The sequence below is a fragment of the Gossypium arboreum genome, chromosome 5 (genome assembly GCF_025698485.1).
Source record: "Gossypium arboreum isolate Shixiya-1 chromosome 5, ASM2569848v2, whole genome shotgun sequence".
In the NCBI taxonomy this organism is placed as follows: Eukaryota; Viridiplantae; Streptophyta; class Magnoliopsida; order Malvales; family Malvaceae; genus Gossypium; species Gossypium arboreum.
Genome location: NC_069074.1, coordinates 26,209,410 through 26,228,370, shown reverse-complemented (window position 1 = coordinate 26,228,370; position 18,961 = coordinate 26,209,410). Strand labels below are relative to the sequence as shown.

General features: G+C 31.9%; 2 protein-coding genes and 1 long non-coding RNA gene across 3 annotated transcripts; 2 read left to right on the top strand and 1 right to left on the bottom strand.

Annotated features, from left to right (window-relative positions):
• The first annotated feature begins 3,137 nt into the window (after nucleotides 1–3,137).
• Nucleotides 3,138–8,089, top strand: LOC108452852 (protein NETWORKED 2A). Its single transcript, XM_017750627.2, has 3 exons — nucleotides 3,138–3,476; nucleotides 4,473–7,403; nucleotides 7,671–8,089. The coding sequence occupies exons 1-2, from the start codon at nucleotides 3,380–3,382 to the stop codon at nucleotides 7,343–7,345; spliced, it is 2,970 nt and encodes a 989-aa protein (XP_017606116.1). The 5' UTR covers nucleotides 3,138–3,379; the 3' UTR covers nucleotides 7,346–7,403; nucleotides 7,671–8,089.
• On the bottom strand, nucleotides 7,449–9,192 carry LOC108452853 (uncharacterized). Its single transcript, XR_008282641.1, has 2 exons — nucleotides 8,329–9,192; nucleotides 7,449–7,874 (listed from the first exon to the last, which is right to left on the bottom strand). It is a non-coding gene; the product is annotated as an uncharacterized LOC108452853 (long non-coding RNA).
• Nucleotides 9,193–13,489: 4,297 nt separating this feature from the next.
• On the top strand, nucleotides 13,490–18,310 carry LOC108450740 (GATA transcription factor 25-like). The gene is made up of 8 exons (XM_053027819.1): nucleotides 13,490–13,957; nucleotides 14,213–14,296; nucleotides 14,385–14,515; nucleotides 16,174–16,269; nucleotides 16,440–16,545; nucleotides 17,505–17,564; nucleotides 17,677–17,722; nucleotides 17,854–18,310. Exons 1-8 carry the CDS (start codon nucleotides 13,658–13,660, stop codon nucleotides 17,949–17,951), a joined length of 921 nt encoding a protein of 306 aa, XP_052883779.1. The 5' UTR covers nucleotides 13,490–13,657; the 3' UTR covers nucleotides 17,952–18,310.
• The last annotated feature ends 651 nt before the right edge of the window (nucleotides 18,311–18,961 follow it).

The following is an 18,961-nucleotide window of genomic DNA, read 5'->3' as shown; positions in this document are numbered from 1 at the left end:
ATGATTTGGAAATTTTATATTATAATATTTGAATTAATAAGTTAATATATTTTAATTGTATTTAATAATTCAAAAGAAATGTTATTTTATGTTAATTAATTATAAATATAATATTTAAAAGATAATTAAAAATTAAACATGTAAAATCACATGTGATATTAGAAATTAATATATATAAAAGCACAAATTTAGAAAAACTTTTGAACTAGTGAGAATACTCTTTATTTTTCATCATATTACTAAATTAACATTTAAAAATAATTATAATTTAATAAAAGTTTTGATAGTTACACATTTAAAAATATTTATAATTGACCATTATTAATTAAAAAAGTATACTAATTATATTAATTAGCCATCTAGTGACCAAAAGAGACAAATTGAATAGTTGGATGGCCATTTTGTAACTTTTCATAGCTGGGTGACTAAAAAAGAAAAAAAAAAGAAGAAGATCAAATTCTGGTATTAGATATTGTACTTTGTGTAAATTTTGGGTTGAGTGCTTGCACTTTAATTTGATAAATTTTAGTCCCTGTCTTTTCAATTTTTGAGATTTTAGTCCTAACCCAATGGTAACAATTAAATTTGTTTGGTTAAACTATGCTATTAGTCCTGTATTATGTGTAAAGACATAGATTTAGTCCATGCTCACCAATTGGATCATTCTTAATGGCTACATTTTTTAAAATTCAAAATTTTAGTCTTAATAGAAACGACAGTCGTTAAATCTATTAACTGATTTTTTTGTGAGAAACAACAAACAGACATAGCATTACACATGTGATAATATGTTTGACATATCAAATTTTAAAAATAACTAAACTTAATGAATTTAATGGTTATCATTTGGTTAGGACTAAAATATTTAAATTCTAAAAGTACAAGGATGAAAAATGATCAAATTAAAGTATAAGTACTAAATCCACAACTTACGCATAGTACAGGGTCTAATAGCATAATTTGACAAAAAAATAATAATTGAGTGACAATTTTGTAACTTTTCATAGTTGGTTAACCAAAAAAGAAAAAAATCATAGTTAGGTGACCTCTACTATAATTTACCTTATTTACTTCAAAGGTAAACTATATAAATAGACCTGTCAATAAGTCAGGCCACCCAGCCCAGGTCAAAAGCCCATCCGAAAAGTGAGAGTGTTTTGGTAAAAATATAGGTTCAAAAAATGAATTTGTGAAAAAAAAATAAGACTGGTTTAGAAAATGAGTTGGGCCTCGAGTAAGGCTTTTTGAAGGTCCGAGCCAGGCTCAAATATGAAAAAAAATTGTTTTTTTTACTGTTTTTTGTTTTTTTTAATTATTTTCTTGCTATTATCTTTTTCTTTTTTCACTATATTTTACCATTTCACAATTATGTTACTACTATTTTGTTGTTATTATTTGGATATTGTATAACTATTATTTTATTGTTAATTTTAATATTATATCGAGGCATTTCACATTTGCTTGTTAAGTTACATTTCTTTTAGTGTTATTTAAGTATACATATTTTTTTAAATTTATTGGGAAACATTTATTTTAATGTTTTTAGTATTTTGGATGTATTATATAATTTAAAAAATTATATAAAAATTAATATAAGTGAAATTTGAGCTCGGGTTTTAGCATTTTCATTTAGGTCGAGCTTGGACAAAATTTTAGGTCCATTTTTTTGGCCAGCCTAGCATGCGGGCAAAAAAATTTTGTTGGGCCCGACCTATGGACACCTCTCTATATAAATAGTCATTCAACTAATAGCATATTTTTTGTTTTTATCACCTAAATTTAAAAGTTCTTATTTTAGTCACTAACGTTATCGAAATTTAATATTTTTGTCACTCTTCTCTTGAATCACCAGCAAAATGTTGGCGTGACTTTTTTTATTTGCATAATAACAAATTTAGCCCTCTAATGTGTATAAATCCTATCAATTTGTTCTTAATTCTAAAAGATTCAACAATTTCAACCTTCAACATTATACATACGTGAATTTAGGTTTGATTCTTAATTCTAAAATAAAATTAAGAATTAAAAAACTTTAAAATGTTTTTTTAAAAGCCTTGATTTTCATATCCTCATCGTACCATCGAAACATGAACTTTTAGATATTAAAAAATAAATTTTATCGTTGTCAACCACAGAGATACTAATGTGGATCACCATTATTTGTTTTGTTTATTTTGAATATAATTTTTATCATAAAAATTTAAAAATATACAAAAAAAAATAAAAATTGTAAAACATTATAAAATTTATTAGTTCGAATAAGAAAAAGAGAGTAAGAATCACTATTATAAACTTGATTTTTTAAATTTTTACTTTTTTCGACATGTTATTACAGGATAGTAATAATATTTTTATAATTTAAAAACTACGCTCATAATGTACTTAGACATATAAATATCTAGGTTGAGATGTATTTCGACGTTTTGCTTTTCAAATTCATTTTGAATTTAAATTTTAATTGATATTATTTATAAAGTTGTACATAATGATATTTGAATTAGAGGCCATATGTAAAATTTTTTTTATCATTTGAGGTAAAGTAATTTATATTTTTATATGAAATTTTAATAAATATTTTTATTATATATTTGTATATCTATCTTCACTATTTATAAAGCCCTTTACGGGTTAAAATTATATTATTTTGATATCATAGGTCAACTCGACACCAACTCATAATTAATAACAGCACCATGATAAATAATTATAATATATTTAATATTTTTAATATAATATATTTACATATTTAAATTTCATTTTACTCATAATATAATCTATTTTATCATTTTAATATCGTATATATTTCATATGTTATTATTAATTAGATTCAATCCATATATTTCACAATTTATTATATGTTATATTCAAATACATCTTATATTTTAAGTACGTGAGAAAGATGCACACTCGTGTGATAGTTATATTGGTATTAATAATGTTATTGATTAAGTTGGTGTCACAAACTAACTCGATACTAATTTGGCATTATGGTATGTTATTTTAATCATATATCTATACTCTAAATCACAAATATACATATGATAGAATTTCTATTATTTTTAGTTTTTAATAAGGATAAAACCATTAATCAAAAGACATAATTAATGCATTTTCACGTGTTAACCTTAATTAGGTGATTCCTATATTAAAGCTTTTATCAATGGATTCAACACTTAATCCGGGCGAGCTATCCTCTCCTCCATTTCTAACTCCATTTTTGAGTTCAAATTTTTTTCTTAATCTCTAAGTTATCAACATTTTGATTAACTGATTGACGATCAACGGAGCCTTCACTGCCTTTGTCGATGGGATCCCTTTTTCTTTTATTTGCAGATAAGGGGTGAGATTTAGATTAAGAGAGAAACAAAAGAATATATAAATGATGTTGCAGAAAGTTGCGAGCAATGCGTATTCATGGTGGTGGGCTAGCCACATCAGAACTAAGCAATCAAAATGGCTGGAACAGAATCTTCATGGTAATAAAGTTTTCTACGCTAATCATTTGATTTTTGTTTTTTTAAAATGGGTTTGAACTTTGATGTGGGCATTAATCTAGGTTACTTGGATCGATTAAGATGTGAATTATCACATTTTATACTCCCTAACGAAATTCATCTAATACATGATGAATACTGATACTCTCAGAAAAATAAAACGCCAATCGTAGAATCTCGTAATCTGTAGCTTGGTCTTTGTCTGCCCCGTGGTTCACAGATCTTTGCCGTTGCATGGTTGATGGATTTTCTTTCATTTTGTTAGAATTATGGAAATTATCAAACACAGGCCTGATTTTTGTCCATGGTCCCAGTTTAATATAAGCTTTTTCATGCATTTAAAATTTTTTTATGATAATATCTTAAAAGGAAAAATAAAACTAGAAGTGTTGAGTATTTCGCTGTCCGTCCTCATGGTGGGGAATAAGGTATTGATAAGATACACTTACTGATCATCGAAATGATGTCCTAAATAGATTCCATGCATGTTGACATGTATACTGACCTAGACTTAACATGTGTTCGCCGGTCAACTTGCTTGATTTCGCGTCTTTTGCCTGCAAACACCTAGGAACATGCGAACTTGGCTTGCGACTCCTGCCCATGAGCTCTCCCTACAAACTCTTTAACGTATCCACCTTGTAGGGTCCAAGCTCGGGTCGTGGGTCATTTCGAGTTATATTCAGGTTACGGGTCGATAATGGAAAGTACCATAACAAGAAGTTACCTAACTGAATCCTATTTGTTTTGAGAAAAAAAATGCTTATCAGGTATTTTCTGTATCCAACTCATTCAAACATGGGTATGATCATGTAACCCACTAAATACATAAAAAAGAACATATTCGTGCTAGACATATGGTTGTAGGGGACACTTAAACCTGAGTTAGAGTTACTAAGCTACTAGTCAGTGTCTAACAGATTGAATTGTATTGTATTTTTTTTGAAGTAATGGTTGAAATTTTGACTTTAATCGCAGATGTGGAGGAGAAAGTCTCTAACATGCTTGAAATCATTGATGATGATGGAGATTCCTTTGCACAAAGAGCAAATATGTATTATAGAAAGAGACCTGAGCTTTTAGCCATTGTTGAAGACACTTATCGAGCTTATCGAGCATTAGCTGAGAGATTTGATTACTTATCAAGGGATCTACAAAGTGCCAACCGCACCATTGCCACTGTGTTCCCTGATCAAGTTCCATATTCCCTTCATGATGAAGATGACGAAAATAGTTGCCTTGTATTGACTTCTTCAAGCCTCAATAAATCGAAGTCGTTGAAACCGGGATCAAGAGTTCCTTCGCCAAAGACAGATTTCCGGAGCCAGTCGATGTTGTTGTTGCGAAAGGGACAGTTAAAGAAGGCTTTTAGTTCAGCTCAAGCTGCTTCGTCTCTGAATTCGGGGTTGAGCAAAGAGGAGGCATTGGAAGAAATAAACAAGCTTCAAAAGGAGATTCTAGAAATGCAAACCGAAAGGGAGCTTGTGAAGAACTCGTATGAGCAAGGGTATAAAAAGTTGTGCGAGATTGAAAACGACATAACCGAAAAGCAAAAGAGGATATACAGTTTGCAGGATGAGTACGATATTAGATCTGCCATCGATGATAATGAAGCTCGGATTTTGATGGCGAATCGAGTTCTTAAAACGTGCCAAGAGTCTTTGGTTAAGTTGCAAGAAACACATGAGCAATCAACTGAAGAAGGAAGAGTTGAATCCAAGAGGATTAAGAAAGTGAATGAGGCGTTTGAAGCTCTTAGGAAGAAGTTTAATTCCCCACAAACAGATCAGCAGAAGCAAAAGAAGGCGAGTTCAGCTAGGGATGTTGATAACATGGTTTACGAATTCAACAGTGCAGAAAAAGGGAGAGAGTATATGGAATTACTGCAAAAGGAGATAGAAGAGAAGCTTGAATTAGACTCAAGTTCCTCTCTTACAATGTCGCAGCTTGCAGATAAAATTGATGACCTTGTACAAAGAGTTGTTAACATGGAAACTGCAGTCTTTTCTGAGAATGCTTCGGTAAAAAGATTGAAATCGGATGCCGATGAGCTTCAAGAACACGTTAAGAGCCTCGAAGAAGATGAGGAAGTGCTAGCTGAAGGCTCGGACAGCATGGAACAGAGGATTAGTGTGTTGGAGGGGGAACTGAGTGGGGTTAAAGAGCTTCTAAAAACTATTATAGAACAAAATAACAGCCTCAAAGCTCATTTCACTGCAGCAAGTTGTGATATCAATCATTTATCAGTGAATTTACATGCTGTGAAGATGGATGAGGAGGTCGAGAATGCCGAACTGTCCGAAGAAGGAAAGCCCAAGGTGGATGCCAAACCAAATAGGAAAACCAAAGAATATTGTATCGAGTTGGTTCCTAGGGATAGTCCAGCCTTAGGCACTGAGAGTGAAATGGAAGAGAAGGATGAAGACTTCTCAGCTGAAGGAATAGACACTGTTAACTCTGAATCAAGAAATAAGTTTGATGTTGATTCGACAAAGGATTCAGAAGTGATAAATGAATTCAAAGATGAGAAGAAATCTTTGTCCAAAACAGCAAGCTGTACCACTGATACAGAGAATCCAAAAGTAGAGACCGAAGAAGAAGAGCTACCAAACTGGAGGAAGCTGTACTTGAGTGGATTGGATGAGAGGGAAAAGGTTTTACTCGATGAGTACTCTTCAGTTCTTCATAATTATAAGGATGTAAGAAAGAAGCTTAAAGAAGTAGATCAGAAAAACCGAGACAGTTTCTACGAATTGGCATCTCAGATCAAGGAACTGAAGAGTGCTCTCGCAGCCAGAGATGAAGAGATTCAATCTTCACGCCAACACTTGAGCTTTATCGACGAAAATAAGAATGGGAACTTGTCAGAATATGAAGCATCCCATGCAATCATGAGCCCGGAATCTACATTGACAGGGTCTATTCCGGCATCACCTGTAGCAGCAGGTGAGGGGAAAGGTGAATCCATTGAAAATCCAGGTGAGGGGAAACGTAAATCCACTGCAAAAGCAGGTGAGGGGAAGGGTGAATCCATTGAAAATCCAGGTGAGGGAGAAGGTGAATCCATTAAAAAGGCAGGTGAGAAAAGTAAAGGAGATGCTATGCAGCCAAGAAGTTTAACTCGATCTCGTTCTATTTTAACCGTAGAAGATAAAATCCGGTCTGACATCGATGAGTTGCTTGAGGAAAATCTGGCCTTTTGGTTGAGGTTCAGCACATGTTTTCATCAGATACAGAAATATCAAAATTCAGTTAAGGACTTGAAAGCTGAGTTATCAAAAATGAGAGAAAGAAAGAAGCAAGAAGCAGGAAAGGAAGAGCCTGTCGGATCAGAGGCACGCCCCATTTACGCTCATTTCCGAGAAATCAAAACTGAATTGACACTATGGTTGGAAAACAATGCGGTGTTGAAAGACGAAGTGCAATGTCGATATTCTTCCTTGTGCAAAATCCAAGAAGAGATAGAAAGGATCAGCAATGTAAGTGGCCATGAAGGAGAGCCTCAGTTCAATGGATACCAGGCTGCAAAGTTTCAAGGTGAGATTATAAACATGAAACAAGAAAACAATAAGGTTTCCAACGAATTAAATGCAGGCTTCGACTGTGTAAAACAACTCAAGGAGGAAGTTGAGAATTTGATGGTCGAGTTAGACAAGGAAATCGAAGCTGCAACATCGAAAAATCAACAATCCGTGTCAAGATCTCGATCTAGAATCCCTCTTCGGTCTTTCTTATTCGGAATTAAGTTAAAGAACAAATGGCAGCAAAAGGGGCCATCAATGTTCGCCTGCGGGCATCCGACATTGCAGAGACAATATAGTTACCTTACAGATCCTACTGATCCTTCATGATAGACTGTAATTTTCTCAAGACACTGTTGGGAAGATTTCTCGTTTCTTTTTCTAACAGGTTAAAACTCTTTTTTTGCATTTAGAGTTTAATTATTCATAATGGTTTAGAATTCCTTTGATCTTGTATCATAATTCTAATGTAGAACTAAGAAATGTTTCTATGATTATTGTCTGTTGATTCTGTCGTTCTCCATTCATGGACTTAAGATCAATGCAAATCAAAGTTCTCAAGTCAAGTCTGGCACCACATTTCTGCGCACCTGCAATAAGTTTAAATATCCACTGCTTTCGAGTTCTGACTGAGTTTTTCTTTTCCTTCGAGCAGGCAAGTATGCACCAGCAGATCCATCGTCAATTTCCTCTGAATGTTTCAGCAGAAAATGGAACACTAATGTTCATCCCTCGCGACGAGCAAGTCGGATTCAAGCTCTCCAAAGACGCTTGAAATGTCCGTGATTTAGGCAAATTGGCTGCGAACAGAGCCCTCTACCGTCATGGTTTGCTAAACTAAACCGGAAGCACAAAGTGCCTAACAAGAAGAAACATCTTAGGTAACTCTGGCTTGGGATAAAAGTAAGCAATAGGATAAATCAGTTCTAAAGAGAGTTAGTTGTTCATAATGATAGATGTAAACCTTTATTTTATTTTATTTTTTGTTTTGGTAATTACATATATTCAATATGTATTCAAATTGCATTCAATACATAAATTTTTAGTATATATTTTATTTTTAATTTGTGAAAATCGTCAAATCAAATTTCAGCTTTTGGTTTTTTATAACAGGAATTGCAGAGGGAAACCTCAGACAAGAATTAAGAACTGAAAAATGGTTGCATTGTCTAAAACATGGAAAGACACAACAGAGTTCGATTTCATTTCTTTCTTCATATAATATTAGTAACAATTAAGCTACAAAATGAATAAAATGCTGAAACCGCGATGATGTCAAAATCAAGATGCTGGAAGAAAGGGGCCCCACCTACCTGCGCAACCGGTGAAGGGCAGCGCGTGCGACGTAAGAGCTAGGCTCTGTTTTAAGTGCCTCCTCGAAAGCCGCTTTAGCTTCTGATTTCATCTTCTTCATTTCATAACACTTCCCTAACAAACAAAACACCTTCACGTTATCCGAACTCAACTCTACAGCCTCAGTCAAATCGTCGATTATTGAGTTGACTCGGTTGCCGCGTCGGTTCAAGGCCATCTTCAACTCGGCTCGTTTAAACAGCGCGTCGCCTCATTCTTTACCAGTCAACGACTTGGCAGTGAGAGGGGAAAGGGCGACGTTGAGGGAATGGAGAGCGGAGGTCTTGAATCCCTGGAGACCAACGGCGAAGGCTTTGTGGGTGTAAGGAGCGGCGTCTTTTGGGTCAAGAGAAACGGCTTTGTCAGCTTCGGATTCGGCTTGTTTTGCTAAAGAGTTGGCCGACGATCGAGCTTGAGCGAGGAGCTGAGTACCGACGACGAAGTGGCGCTTAGCTAGGAAGTCAGCGCGATTCCGGTAGTGGATTTTGGCGAAGATCTTTCTGGAGATATCGTGCACGGCGAGGAACATGAATAATGTAGCGAGAATTATAGAGGCTTGTAAAAGAAGATCGGTCCATATCTTCAAGACTTTAAACATAAACAAAAGAAACAGGGGAGAATTAGCAGGGGATGGCTATGATGGTTCTGAACCTTGAATTGATGGGGTTTTACAAGGAGCCGTTATGACTGTCGTGAGATTGTTCTCAGTAAGTCTAGGCTAAAACTGTTTAAGAGCTTTTACTCACAGTTCGTCCAACCTTGAAACCTGGTCCTCAGTTTGAGAGGGGTTTAAATGAAATTAGAGGAAACTATACAAATGGTTGCCCTCCTTTCTTTTTTCTTTAAAAAATTTTAATTTAGACATTAACTTTTAAGTTCGTTCCTATTTTAGTCACTGACAGAAATTAAATTGGTGAGGAAAGTCTTTTTCTATATGGTACAATAACACATTTAGTATTCGATATTTATATATTCTATCAATTTAATCTTATTTCTAAATAATTTAATAAATTTAACTCTTTATATTTACAAATTCTAAGTGTGGACCCTTTTAGACTAAATAACTATTTTATAATTTTTCAAACCTAAGTAAAAAAGGGTGTCTTTGTTTTCTTGGGATGTCACTTATATTGCTTACAAATTATATGCTTATTGGATTAATTGATAAAAATTAATATTTTAAATTTTAAATTTTAAATTTGAGTATTGCAAATTAGAAAAAAAAGTAATATTGGGTTACTTTGATACCAATACAAAGCCTCTAACCATTTGTTTTATTGGAGTTTTTTTTTCTTTTTTGGTTTTACAAATCTATAGATGTGTAATGCTTCTATTATAAAAGCTGAAAGTTTTAGGTAGGAAGTTTGAGGATCAAATTGATGGAATCTATAAATGTGAAGTGTTAAATTGAATTTTTAGAATTAGGATCAAATTGATAGAATATGTAAGTATTAAGGACTAAATGTGTTATTATCAGGTAAAAAAGGCTTTTCATTATCAATTTAACAACGGGTGACCAAAATAAGAACGAATTCAAGCGTTAATACCTAAATTAATTTTTTTTAGAGTTAGATGACCAAAACAGAAATATGAGCATTGTTGAGTGACCATTTATATAGTTTACCATAATACTATTAGATTATGAAAACTACATCCATTTAAAATAAACAACTTATTTCACCTTCTAACTTTTGAAAAATAAATATTTTAGCCTTTCATCTAATTCAGCAATTAATTAACTTTAAATTTTAAAATTTTTATATTTTTTAATAATGTTAATAATTTTTTAAATTTTAAATATTAAAAATTAATTAACTATTGATGTGGCATCTACAGACAATCAACGTGTATGCCACGTCAGTAAAGTTAAGAGCCGTTAATTTTTCTATTTATTTTAGGGTGATTTGACAAACAATGTAAGTTCAAGGGCTAAAAAAGACGAAAATTTAAATGGATGGCTAAATTTTTTTTTTGGTAAAGTTGGAGGTCAAATTAATCATTGTCTTTAAAATATACATGTTAATATCCTGAATAATAACGTACCATATCATATATTTTAAAGTGCATGAATAATATAATACATTAAAAATCATCAAATTAACTTTTATTACTATTTTAACTCTAAAATTAATTTATTTTTAGATGAAACTTTAAACTCTAAAATCTTAAATCTTAAAATCATATGCATATTTAGACTCTAATTCTAATCTAACCCTTTCTTTAAAATCATAATTTTAAATTTTAAATTTTAACCCACTATATATAGTTGATAAAAAACCATAAACCGTAGGTTACCATTAGTATTTGTTAATTTTATTTAATTTTTATCTTAATTTTATTAATTAGTCAAACTCCATTTACAGTTAAAGTATTATTTAGAAAAAATTATCAGGTGTATAATATCAATTATAATTTTTAAACACGTGGCACATTTTTATTGAACGTCTAAAAAGTTTTTTTAAGATCATAGTAATATAATTTAAACTCTTAAAACACACATGCTAAGTTGTTTATATTTAAAATTTTAATAAAAGGAAAAGATACAAAATTAATGAATATTATTTAAAAATAATACGAACATGCTCAAATAAATTTAGATTAATCATTTATAAATATGGTGCGAGATAGGGCAAAATTTAAGACTCATATTTTGAGTAGAGCTAGACTTGGTAACTATGTATGATATTGATATCACACTCAACTTAAATAAGATCCAACTGGGCCCATAACTATCTTTAGTTTAATAATATATCCGTTTAAAAATCTAGGTAAATTACAAACTTAATCAATTATATATAGTTTAAATTATGTTTTAATTATCAAATATAAAAAAATTATTAATGATCACTAACGTTATCAATTTATTAAGTTAAGATCATGAGCTATTAATTGCGATTAACAATATACTTACAAGTTGAATATAAATTTTTAAAATCTAATGACTAAAACATAATTTAAAATAAAATTATGTTTTAACCATCAAATTTATTCATGAATTAACAATGCGTTAAACCTTCCTTCAACTCTCTCTCTCTCTTCATTGCTAACTTTTAATTATTTTATTTTATTTATTTATGTTATCTTAAAATATTTTGAATTAAATATGCTTAAGATTTTAATATCATTATCTTTTAAAATTTTAAAGAATTTTAAGTTATTTAATAATATAAAGAGATTTTATATTATATAATTAGTTAATTAATTAAAATAATTAAATAAATTTATAAAATAAAATATATTAAAATCTTAAATATTATTAAAAATATAAAAATAATTTGACAACATTTGTTTAGATTAATATCCTTAATGAACATTTCATTTTAATCTTATTATCACCGTTACATTCACATCTAAACACATATTTTACCGCTTCAATAATCAATCTTATTATTATAATTTTTTTTAATCTCACCGAAATTAGTCACATCTCTCATCCAAATCGAAACTTAATAACCAGGGTGCTGCGAGGGAGGTAGGAGTAGCAAATCTAAGTATATTTCGGATGTCATAATATCATTTGAAGCAAAATTTAAATTTGTTTCTAAAAGCTAACAATAGTCTTCTGACCTATACACTACATCTACAAGTTATAAAACTTCAGACTATGTTGAATGTAGGTTGATTTTTTTAAGAAAAGTTTTTAAAGTATCGATTATTCAGTAGATGATACTTTAAAATTTTATCTTAAAAAAATCGAACTCCTCAACATAAATAATCATTAAACTTAGACACATTCAAATGCCTTACATAATATTAAAATTTTTTACTGCCAAAAGTTTATAGCAGTGGAAAAAGAAGGTAAACATAATGGATGAGTTCTGATTTGGGAGGATGCACCCTCTAATTGACGCTTTCATGGAGAGTGAAAGAAAAAGAAGAAAAAAAAGTTGGCACAAAAAGGAAGGAAAGGAAAAGAAAAAGAAAAGAGGAATAATGTTAGTGCCCATGCGAGCTTGTTGTTACATCGTTTACAGTAATTAACAATTTAGTAATTATAACCTAACAATTCAATAACATTAGTGATAGTATAATAAAATTTTAATGTTTGGTGATTAAAATGTAATTTTAACTATACATAAATAATTAAACTTGTAGTTTACCCTTTAATTAATAATATAATAAAATGACCATATCTATTGTCACTAGAGTAATATGATTATTCTTCCCTCAACAAATCTATGGTAGGGTTTAAAAAAATCGAATTCAAGGTTAAAAAAAAAAGAAAGAAAAGAATTTGGAGAGGGTCTTGACTTAGAAACTCGACAATGATGAGAGGCGGTTGAATTGTTATATATGTCTTCTTGTATTTTCTAAATTAAAACTCAATAGCGATTATACTTTTACAATTTAATCCCTATATTATAATTAATAATTTTTTGATTTAATAACTAGACAATTCAATAATTTAATATTGCGCTAGATATATAAATCCTTCTATTAATAATTTCACTAATTCAATTTATAGAATTTAATTGCGAAACTACATTTATTGACACTAGCTAAAATCGGATCGTTACAATGTTGATTATTGATTTTGTGTGAACTTTGTAAATTTGTTCAAGAGTTAAATAAGAATTTAGAGTATGTTTGATAAACTAAAAATTTAAGTGCTGAAAAAGTAATAAATAGAATCATGAAATATATTTACTTTGTTTGATAAAAGTAAATATTGATTTTAAAAAGAATAAATTATATTTTAATTTTAATATTATTGTTATAAAATTTTATATTATTTTAGATAATTTTAAAAGAAAGATAAATACGTTAATTTGAATATATCATTTTAAAAAAATAGTTTATTTAAATTTTAATAAAATAGAATTAACTTAATATTTTTATATTAAATAATAAGTAGCTACATACTTATTTATTTTATTTAAAATTTTTATTATAAAATTTATATTAAAAAATTATTAAACATATTTAAAATATTAAATATTGAAAATTCAGAGATGATGAAACCAACTCAAGATTTATTCAAATTCAAATCCTGATATATTTATATATATATATCTTGATTAGGGTCTAAATGGGATTATAGTTTTGCTATTTCAGTAATTAGTTTTAATTACGGTGACAGGTGATAAATATTCATTGTTTAATGTACCGTTTTGAAATTCCTTCTATTCCCTCCCACTTTAAACTCTCCCAAAAAGAAATCATTTTTTTTTTAAATTATCCACTAATTTACTTCTCTTTGATTGATTGATTAATTAATTAATTAGGGTTTTCCGCTTCACATTTCCCCCCTTTTGTTCCTTGTAATACTTCAGCATCCAATTTTCATCGATGTACGGACAGTCCCAGCCCATGAATGTCCCCGCCCCGGTCACCAGCTCCGGCGTGGACGTCCGTGACGATGTTTCAGCCTCCGCATCCGTCGATAACCACCAAAATGTTAGTTACGACGCTCACCCTCTTGACAACGGCTTCGGAGTTGAGGGCGTCCACACCGATCCCATCTACGCCACTGCCGAAGCTGCTTCCGCTGCTGACTTGGCTATCGTTCAGCGAGTTGACGACGCCAGCCAACTCACCCTCTCGTTTCGCGGCCAGGTCTATGTTTTCGATGCTATTACTCCTAATAAGGTATCGTTTTCCCTTTTAAGTTTTTTTTTTTTCAGTTAAGCCAATTAGGTTTTGTTGAATTGTTTGGTTTCTGAACAACCAACATTGACGACTTAAATTGAAGAGAGACATGACTTCATTTCCACTTATTTTGAGTTATTAAAACAATACGGGACTTCAAATCATACTTTTCATCATTCATGTTTTTCTGTATTTTCCCCAATGAAATATACATTGTAAAGATTTTCATTTTGAATCCTTTTTTTTTTTTTTCAGTTCCATGCGGTGTTATTACTGTTGGGTGGATGTGAACTGACTTCAGGTCCCCATGGCGTTGAAATGTCATCCCAGAACCTAAGGGTAATTCTCTTAAATTTGTTGAATTTAGGAATTATTTTACGTTTCTTTTGTTCTTTTTTATTTTAAAGTTACCCTTTTTCATGCTTAGAGTGGTGTAGACTTTCCGAGATCTAATCAACCGCATAGGGCAGCTTCTTTAGATAGGTTTCGTCAGAAGAGAAAAGAGCGATGCTTTGATAAGAAAGTCAGATATGGTGTTCGCCAGGAGGTTGCTCTTAGGTGTGCATTTTCCTTCCCTGAAATGCAGTTAGTTTACCTGGCTGTGCTTGTAAAAGTTTTTGTCCAATTTTGAACTAGAAAGATCCTTTTTATTGATCTTGCAATTGATGCTAACAACTTATCCTAGAAATTGTTATAGTAACACTGGCCCTTTAGAGGTTTGAGAAATTACTGAGCTTTAAGACTTTGAGGAGAGTATGGTTAATCTACGAGAGATATGTTGATTGTAAGGTATAGCCAAAAGTAAATAATTTTATTACAACTTTTGTATTTATAAAAGTTATGTTGCTCCTTTTCATGTGCTATTGAATCTGATCAGTGCATACATCACAATTTTTTTTCTGTATGCTATATATTTTAGTGTTATAATCCAAGGATCTTTGTAAAGGGCATAGCTTGGGGAGACAATAAAAGTAGAGTACCTGTTAATTCTAAAGGGTGATCAATAATCATTGTTGCATACTCATATGGTACTGGATAGAGAAGCTTATATTAAATTTGTCTTCTCTATTGAGGAATCTAGTTAATGAGATATTGCAATGTCCTCTGGTCTTTAAAGTAAAATTGTTAGCAAATCTTTAAGAATCTAGGGAGTAAAAACAGTGCTGTTAAATTAATATATCAGGTTTTAAAAGGAAATATTTCTTAGATCAGACTGCACTTTAGAATCATAGAGCAAATGCACCTCAGGCCCCACTCAGGCTAGGCACATTTGATCAGTCACTCGCCTGGTGTGCCTAGACATAACACCATAAAAACTGCCTGCATTGAAGTTCTATTCTCTATATTTCATTTTGAACTTTTTTCAGTAAATAAACCTTTACTAGTAAGAAAGGAAATAATAACTGACTCTCTACTTCTCAAAATTTGAATATTCAGTTACAAACGTGGGACCCTAAGAAAATCATGGATATTAGCCGACAATATCTAACAAAAATTTTGCATGTTTTCTATATAACTGGACCAGTGTTTAGATTTTATTTTCATCATTATATGTCTTAAACTTATTTTATATCTATACACAGCACATCCATAAATACACTGATATACATATTGCACCTTATTTCACTAAAGCAACCTTATCTGCATCTGGTGTCTCAAGAAATGTGAGGGTTTCTAGTACCAAGTTAATAATCAATTCATTATCGGTTTAATATTGGTGACTTAGGGGATTTTGTTCTAACTGGAAACAAAAAGTTTAAGTTGTTCTCATCAGGCAAGTTTAACAGATTCTGTCTCGTTAATTGTTTTCAGTTAGACACACTCCTTTTATAGAAGAAATGATTGAAGTTGAATAAGGGTCTATTAAAAGGGTAAAGAAGTTAAAGAATTCTAACAATAGCGGGGAGTACTATTTTCCTTCAAAGTTTAATTGGCTGCTCTAGGTGCAAATGCAACTGTAGAACCACATGGACAAATGGGAGAGGGTTCTATATCTAGTAATGATTAACAGCATTTTCTTTTTGATTAAGTAACATCATAATTTAGAACTATATATACAACACTTCATATAAACTGACGTCTTAGTATCTTAGGATGCTTTGTTTAACTGAAAAGGAATATAGAAAAACTCATTAGGGACTGTCCAGCCTTATGACAAATTTTTATTTGTTCCACAAGTGCCAAGTTCATGTTTCTGATATGTATGAGTGTATCAGGATGCAGCGTAATAAAGGTCAATTTACATCTTCCAAGAAGTCTGATAGAACTGACAGCTGCAGTACTCAGGATAATGATAACCTACCAGATAATTCGTGAGTTTTATACCAGCTTCCGGAGTGTTGTTTATTATTGTATTCCCTGAACTACACTATATTTCTCATTTTTCTCGTTTGTAAGGTATTTCATTTACTTACATCATTATAAGATTTCCTGGTGAATTCTCAATTAAGTTATAATATAATTCCATTTCTCACTCTTCCAGATGTACTCACTGTGGCATTAGCTCAAATTCAACCCCAATGATGCGACGTGGTCCATCTGGTCCAAGGTCTTTGTGCAATGCTTGTGGACTTTTTTGGGCAAATAAGGTTGGTATCTCTGCTGTGATTGATAGTTCAGTCCTTCACTTTGTCCATGTTTTTCATTTTCAGTTGCCATGATTCTGTTGCTACATTTGCCATCATAGTTCTGTTCATAGATTGGGTAATTTTATCACTATCAGTTCACTGTCAAGGAGTTATTTTTTACTTTTCTGCTCCGAATTTAATTTCATCCTGGAATTATATATCCTGATTACTATTCCCTGCTTTCTACCTAGATATACTGTTTAACCTAAGATGTTGACTCCAATAAGTCTCCTGCAACCTTCCTTGATTTTCTAACTCTCAAGATACCTCTTGCATCCAACGTGCAGTCTCTTAACTTTTTTAGTTTAGTTCATTTACTTTGTGTTTCCTGTTGACATTAGCCTTTGATACCTGTTGCACGTTCTGCCCTTTCTCTCTCTCCCCCTCTGCCTCTGAATTTTGTTCTACATACAAAAACACTGCACAGAACACATTGCACATTATGCAGTTATATATAGTATGTAATATTTGTCTCTTTTGTATGCATAGAAGATTGTGATTTTAGCAATATCATGAGTTTCTGAGATTTTTTCGTCTTTGATGTTTACCTGTCTTCTTTTTCCTGACACCCCTCCCTCTTTCTCTCTGTGCTCCACATTAGCACTGAAAAAATTCTCCATCAGGAAAGGATTTTTCTATTGTCCGATTTTTGGGTATTGAACATGGATAAAAACTCTGCTCATTATCTGGGGTGGGGTAAACTATATTGCTGATTCACAAACGTGGATTGAGAAGGTCTGCCATTGTGGTTGAGGGAGGAAATACATTTCCCTCCACTAAACCCTCCCCATTGTTTCTTACCTTTAAAGTTTTGTCCTGTTTCTTTTGGGCATTTTTTTAAGTGTACCGATGTTTTCCCCTTGTTGAACATTCAGCATGGCTACATGTTTTGAGTCTCTAACAAATGAACTTTCATGCAGGGTACTTTGAGGGATATTCCCAAGAAAACACGAGATCATTCCGTGCCTCCAGTCGAGCATGTAAGTTTCTTAATGTATTAACTTATTATTGGGCTTCTTGACCAAATGTTCTAATTTGTCCCCTTATTCTTTCAGTAACCTAATCTGGGCTTTGCATTTTTGTATGATGTAGAGAGATAGTGAAGCAAATGATTCAGATTCTGGAACTGCTATTCCTACACAAAGCAATATAGTTTCCGTTTGATAATGAAGCAAATTACTCCGATTCCGAAATTGCTATTCATACACGAAGCAATATAGTTTCCGTTTGATAATGAAGCAAATTACTCCGATTCCGAAATTGCTATTCCTACACGAAGCAATATAGTTTCTTTCTCAAATGGTGATGGCTCTGTGCTAATTGCCAAGCATTATTGTCTATGCAAATATGGCCACTGTTTCAGCTAGATCTTGATTATTAAGTTCCTTCAAAGTTGTGCTATATGTACAGATATCATAGTTGCCTTAAGTCTGTATACTAGGTTTTCTCCTCCTATTCCTTTGGTTAGAGTACTTTTGCATGAGATTACCTCTTCAAGAGAAAAAACCTATTCCGGATGTATCACCCAGAGCTCCAGCTTTCTTAGCTACGATTTATAGGCTGTATGCTCCAATATCATATCCCCTCCCAAAAACTACCTTAGTTGAACTATCTAAGCCTCCTTTATGTTCTAATCAAATGCATATTAGTTAATGTAAAGGATGAATAATCTTTTTTTCTTATAAACATTAATTGGAGTTTGGATTCCAGTTCCCTGTTAGTCAAATCCTTGTTCTGATCATTCATTTTCCTAGTGAGTCTGGTAATATATTTAGAGTGGATCTGTGTTGGTTAAATATGTGGGATGCGAGTATTAGTCCAGTTGATTCGTACACGAATCTTAGTATTTGCAACCTATTTTCCTATTCTAGGGTTGTGGTTCCTTTTTATACCAAAAAAATGTGAATCACTTACATGTGTTATTCGGATTCAAGTGTGTCAAACACGGGTATATAAAAAAAATTGAAGTTTTTTCATGTATTTAGGTCTTTAGAACTTTATGTTCTCATATTGTATATCCAAATGTGCATTGACCACACAATTACTTGACAAGGATAAAGAGTCGGAGCATATACTACTACTAGTGTTTTTCCTTTTTCTCATTTGTGGGCAACAAATAAAGGCGGATCAAGTTCCAGCCAAACTGAGAATCAACCATGGGGGAATGTCTCTGCTGTGACAAAAAATGATGTATCTGTTCTCAGTTGTTTTATTCTTCACTTGGCTTTGCTTTGATTATTATTGGTTGATCTGCCAGTAAACTACTGCCCCTGTTTTGACCTTTTGAGCCCCTAGTTGGCAGCATAAATTGGAACTTATAATCGTTACATTATCGGAAATTGTATCAAATTTCAGACCTCTTATTATTGCAAATTAT

Coding starts and splice junctions, on each gene's coding strand:
- LOC108450740 (XM_053027819.1), top strand. CDS start 13,658: ATGTACGGACAGTCCCAGCCCATGAATGTCCCCGCCCCGGTCACCAGC. Junction 14,516..16,173: donor CGCCAGGAGGTTGCTCTTAG/GTGTGCATTTTC, acceptor TGAGTGTATCAG/GATGCAGCGTAATAAAGGTC. Junction 16,546..17,504: donor GACTTTTTTGGGCAAATAAG/GTTGGTATCTCT, acceptor ACTTTCATGCAG/GGTACTTTGAGGGATATTCC.
- LOC108452852 (XM_017750627.2), top strand. CDS start 3,380: ATGATGTTGCAGAAAGTTGCGAGCAATGCGTATTCATGGTGGTGGGCT. Junction 3,477..4,472: donor GCTGGAACAGAATCTTCATG/GTAATAAAGTTT, acceptor CTTTAATCGCAG/ATGTGGAGGAGAAAGTCTCT.